The sequence below is a fragment of the Octopus bimaculoides genome, chromosome 25 (genome assembly GCF_001194135.2).
Source record: "Octopus bimaculoides isolate UCB-OBI-ISO-001 chromosome 25, ASM119413v2, whole genome shotgun sequence".
NCBI classification, from domain to species: Eukaryota; Metazoa; Mollusca; class Cephalopoda; order Octopoda; family Octopodidae; genus Octopus; species Octopus bimaculoides.
This window is the reverse complement of record NC_069005.1, coordinates 14,619,425-14,624,854: the sequence shown is the minus strand read 5'-3', so window position 1 is coordinate 14,624,854 and position 5,430 is coordinate 14,619,425. Positions and strand designations below refer to the sequence as shown.

General features: G+C 36.5%; 1 protein-coding gene across 2 annotated transcripts in view; it reads left to right on the top strand.

The window, feature by feature from the left end:
• LOC106881882 (uncharacterized) overlaps positions 1–5,430 on the top strand; it is a 34,618-nt gene that overhangs the window by 9,617 nt on the left and 19,571 nt on the right. Inside the window, exon 1 of one of the 2 annotated variants that reach the window (XM_014932402.2) lies at positions 769–958. The exons of the other annotated variant lie outside the window; for it this stretch is intronic. Coding sequence (XP_014787888.1) covers positions 781–958 — 178 coding nt within the window. The 5' untranslated portion in view covers positions 769–780. Of the gene's footprint in view, positions 1–768; positions 959–5,430 lie in introns of those variants that run through there. 2 annotated transcript variants of the gene reach the window in all.

Here is a 5,430-nt window from a genome sequence, read left to right as displayed (position 1 = left end):
CGACGGCCTTCTTTTCAGATTCCATCTATGAAACCCACTCTTCAGTCTTTTGTCAGCCTGAGACTTATAGTAGAAGACGCTTGCCGAAAATGCTGTACAGTGGGATTGAACCCGAAACCATGTGGTTAGGAAGCAAACTTCTTTCCATACAGCCACGAGTATTCTTATAACAGTCACAAATGAAAATCGAGAAAACAAAGGAACCTCCCGGTAGTCGCTCTCTTTCTTTCTTTCTCCCCCCCCCTCTCTCTCTCTTCGCATATAGCGAACTTCTGTATCTCTCGAAGAAAGGAGACATATTGAATGATGTAGTTTTTTTATATACAATGTTTGAATAACAGATGATATTGTCATAGCAGGATGTGTCTTTTGTCATAAGGCTGACCGGAGACCAAACTAACAATAGCAGATGAAAACAGTATATTTAAAATCTTGATTACTTATCCTCATATTTTTTATTGTTTTAAAGAAATGTTTCTGTAGTATATATTAGTCATCCAAAACGGACGGTTCATATTTATTTTCTGTAGCAGACAGGTGTATAGTTACGGAGCAACGAGTTTATATATGTATGTGTGTGTGTGTTTAACGACAGTTATCTTGAAGGAGACAGATGAAGAAATAAATGTATTGTGGATTTTGTTTAATAAAACAATTAACGTATTATAATTTCGATAATTATATTTGTGGAATTTTTTTTTACAAAATTATTTCATAAAAATTTAATTTATTAACTAATAAGAAATATACTTAGTATTTGCTGCAGCGGGCGGGGAAATAATGGCCGCAAAAGAGAGAGTAGACTTAGAAATGACTCCGCGTCAAATTGAATATTTTATTAAACTGTATCGGGAACACGAATTTTTATGGAATCCCCGTCATGAAAATTATAATTTGCGGTCAGTGAGAGCTATGGCTCTGAAGGAAATTGCTAGTCAAATGGGAACTGGATGGACTGGTAAGTGTTGTTTATTCGCATCTGCAAGACGATCTATGTAAATCGATTCCTGACTGAGACACGCAAAAACCTCTGATTTGTTTAGGAGAATAACTGGCATGAGATGATTAAATGATGTCCAAGCCTTTTCTCAGAATGCATGAGTGAGCCAAAGTGGAATGGTTGTTGCAGTATGATACCATCTGGGGCATACCTACACAAGTGTGTCACCCCCGACTTTGTTTCCTCATAACTTCTTTTAAAAAAATGAGTATTTTTAAATGAAATTTTCTACAAATACGCTTCAGATGGTGTAAGTTCCGATTATATCGGAATTTGTTGTGCAAAAAATTTTTTAGCGGGTTGGGAGAGGAGTTTCCGAAAATTCATACGAGTCGGCTTTGTTTCCCTATAACTTTCAGAAAAATGGATACATTTTATGAAATTTTCTACAAATACCTTTCAGAATTTGTAGATTATGATTGTATCGGAATTTAATATTAAAAAAAAAAAAAATGGTGAGCACACATACATACTGTCACAATTACAATTCTTTTCGAAATTTCAAGTTTCATTTTGTAGATACATACGATTGTGTTAGTATGCATTTGTACGGGTCCATCAGTTTCGTTTTTCATGAAAGATAGTTGTTGAAAATTTCATTGAAAATACTAATTTTTTTGAAAGTTTTGGGTAAACAAAACTGACTCGTGTGAATTTTCCGAAACCCCTCTCTTCACACACGAAAAAAATTTTTTTCACAATAAATTCTGATATAATCGGAATCTGCACCATCTGAAACATATTTGTTAAAAATTTCATTTCAAAAATATCCTTTTTTTAATAATAAAGAACCAAAGTCGGTGGTGGTGGGAGTCCAATGTGGAATCGAAACAAAGCTGTGAGTTGCATATTCCCGGATGTTCATCGTTACATTTCCCGAGTTGCTGATTTAGGAGAAAGAGTGCGTTATGACTTCGGCTTTTCTAAGGATAAAAGCATCGAAAATAAGTTTTAAGTTATTGCAACTAGGAATCGAAACCTGGCTGCAAGAGTTGGTTTGACTTGGCTTGTCTAGCAGATTCTCCTGTCATGCACTCGCCATTGTATACCAATCAATCAATCAATCGCTAGGCCAATATTTGTAAGGGAAGAATTTAGTCGACACACAACGACTCCACTATTTTCCCTGTGTTTGTTTTTTCGAATCCCTAGTTCGGGCGTGCGGCAGTTTTTTTTATAAAAGGACAAAAATAAGAGCACTAATGTATTTGATCCGGTGCTCTACTGGCCTAGCTACTTCATATCACTTTTATATCCATCATATATCGATTCATTATCATGTCTTTTCGAGACGGAATTGGATGCGAGGAAAGAGGAATCGATGTTGAGATATCGTTTGCACATTCGTTAGCTTGTTTATATTAAGCGAGGGTGGGGGTGGTTAATAATATGCTTTGTTTTTATCTGTCAGCATATACGGTACAAAACAGTAACATTTATGTGGTGCGTGTATATTTTCGTTAAAGTGTCAGTGAAGCTAATTTGCACATAAGAAATATTACTTTAACTCCTATGATATTTGATCAACTTTTTTCTTGGGTTTAATTTCGTTTGACTCAGCAACTTCATTCGTATCAGGTAAACAAAGTCAACAAAACGTGTTAACGTGGGTGGGGAATGCCTTGATATACGATGCATTTGGTAGAATTATCTACTAGCTGTGTTGATCATTTAAACTTCAAAAATTAATTTAAAAAATAACTATTTAATTTGTGATATTGTTATTTAAGGATTTCAGTTTTATTAATCAACATCCATACCTTGGGCTGCGGTAGATCGTGGGTGCACTGCCAGTAACATAACCAACATTCTTCTTTCTCGGTTGTCAGCTAACCTCATGTTATCTACCATTTTCCTCCCTATCCATTCTTTGGTGTGGATCACCTCCTCCCTTTGCGGTCTTTCTGTAGGTTTTTACTGGAGGTTTGTTCATGCATGACAACTGTATTCACTCGATTAAGGGCTGTTGTAGCTATTGTGTTCAACATCTTTAAACAGGTAAATGTGTGATCTGGCACTTGTTACGCTTTAATTCTTTATCTTCAAAAGTTTCTTAGTATGAATTAGTTCTTCTTTGATTCTACATCTACGTCTATGATAGCCGTAAAGTGTCAAAATCTCGAGGGTTAAATGCAGTGTTGCTTAAATTGGGTAGTACCGCCACTTGGTGGGCTAGGGAAAGTTTTATACGAGTACTGAGGACAAAGGAGATACATGGGTATATCAGAGCCAGCCATCATCTGTTAACGACTATAATTTATAACATGTACCATGCTTTTGCTAATTGTTTTAGGTGCCTATGTAACCACCTGCAGACATAGACATCCTCTGGACTCTCCTGCCTTTAACACAGTGAATAATGATAGCTGGGAAAAGAGAGAGAGGGGGAGGGGGTGTTACCTGATCAGCTGGTACACATTTTCAAGGAAAAATGAAGTGCTGTGCTTAAGGACACAATGTGCTGCCTTGTCCAGGAATTGAACTGATGACATTATGATCATGAACCAAACACCTTAACCATTGCGCCATGTGCCTACATTGTAGGTATGTACAACTCACAAAGAATATTTACCTGAGTTTGCCAAAGTGTGCTTAGGTCATCAAGGGAAGTGTGGGTGGGGCACAGCAATGGTAAAAGGTCTATGGCACAAAAGAAATCACTTTAAACTTGCTAAATTAACATTCAAAGTGGTCTATATGATCGGAAATATAATTCCAAAGTGTTCATGGTTTCATGGTGAGGATCTGATCAAAGACTTTGCAATTAAAAAAAAAAGTAGGAGAAAACTTTTCAAATATAAATAAAGCGGAAGTATACAAACATAGACATATTTTCCCTCTTACTTTGAAAAATAAAAATTTAATTATTGTTTATATCTTGAACTACGTACTTTTGGGGGCACCAAAATCTTTCAAGTGCTTAGGGCTTCTGTGGGTCTTAATCCAGCCCTGTGATGTATCAAATATTCACTCATAGTAGGGTGATGCTATGGTAAGTAGTCACTTACATCAAACTAGTACTTCCAACTACTCTGACCTAATATTGGTTTCAAATTTTGGCACAAGGCCAGCAGTTTGGGAGGACAGGGTTAAGTTGATTACATCAACCGTGGTGCTCAACTGGTACTTATTTTATCAACCCCGAAAAGATGAAAGGCAAAGTCAGCCCTAGCAGAATTTGAACTCAGAACACAAAGACTGACAAAATGCGTGCTACCAATTCTGCTGGTTCACTGCCTTGCTCTGACCTAATATTACATGTATATCCATTATCCTTTTGACCTTCTTGTTTCAGTCATTAGATTGTGGCCATACTGGGGCATCATCTTGAAGAATTTTTAGTCAAATGAATCAACTCCAATACTTTGTTTTTTAAAGCCTTGTACTCATTCTATTTTCTCTTTTGCTGGGCCACTAAGTTACAGGAACATAAACATACCGACACCAGTATCAAGTAGTATTGGACACGCATGCACATGTGATGGGTTTCTATCAGTTTCTGTCTACCAAATCAAATCCACTCACAAGGTTTTGGTCAGACCAAGGCTTTAGAAGACACTTGTCCAAGGTGTCATGCAGTGGGTCTAAACCTGGAACCATGTGGTTAAGAAGCAAACTTCTTATCACACAGTCATTTTAGTGCCTATGTAATTAAATTTCATAGTCAATTCCTATTATGATGTTAATTATCCACCAAAAGTAGAATTGATATTTTCTGCTTTTGCAATACTTTTTTCCGTATTTCCTGTTGGTATGTTTTTCATATCCACCCCTAAAAGTATCTGATTCTTGCTCTTTAAAGAGATATTTGATGAAATATGTCTAAAAAATTTTTTGTTTTCTAAATCTGAAAAATAGTCTTTCATAGAAAGTATTCCTAGAGAAGCTTTTTTCAAAGCCACGGGATAAAACTACTTTCCACAGTTAATAGTAACAAATATTTTGAACAGAAGTATCCACTTTATGTGAACAATGGGTTTTAACATGGATGGGATTGGTGGATAATATCAAGTGGGTATTGTAAAAGGCAATAATCAAAAGTTAGAGAAATACAGAGATAAAATAAGTCTGTGTTTCTTGCCATGTGTAAGGGTATGTTGCTGAAAACTGTGTGGTGAAGGAGCTTGATTCCTAACCATGGCAGTCCAGTGTCTTCTCCTGAAGCCCTGGGTCAACCAAAGCATTGGAAGTAAATTTGGTAGCTAGGAAGTAAAAAAGTGTGTCGTGTGTGTGTGTATTTAGGCACATGTATAGCTGGGTGGTAAAAAGCTTGCTTGCCAACTACATGGTTCCAGGTTCAACCCCACTGTGTGGCACCTTGGGCAAGTGTCTTCCACTATAGCCTCAGACTGACCAAAGCCTTGAGTGGATTTGGTAGATGGAAACTGAAAAGAAGCCTGTTGTGTATATATATATATATATATATATAT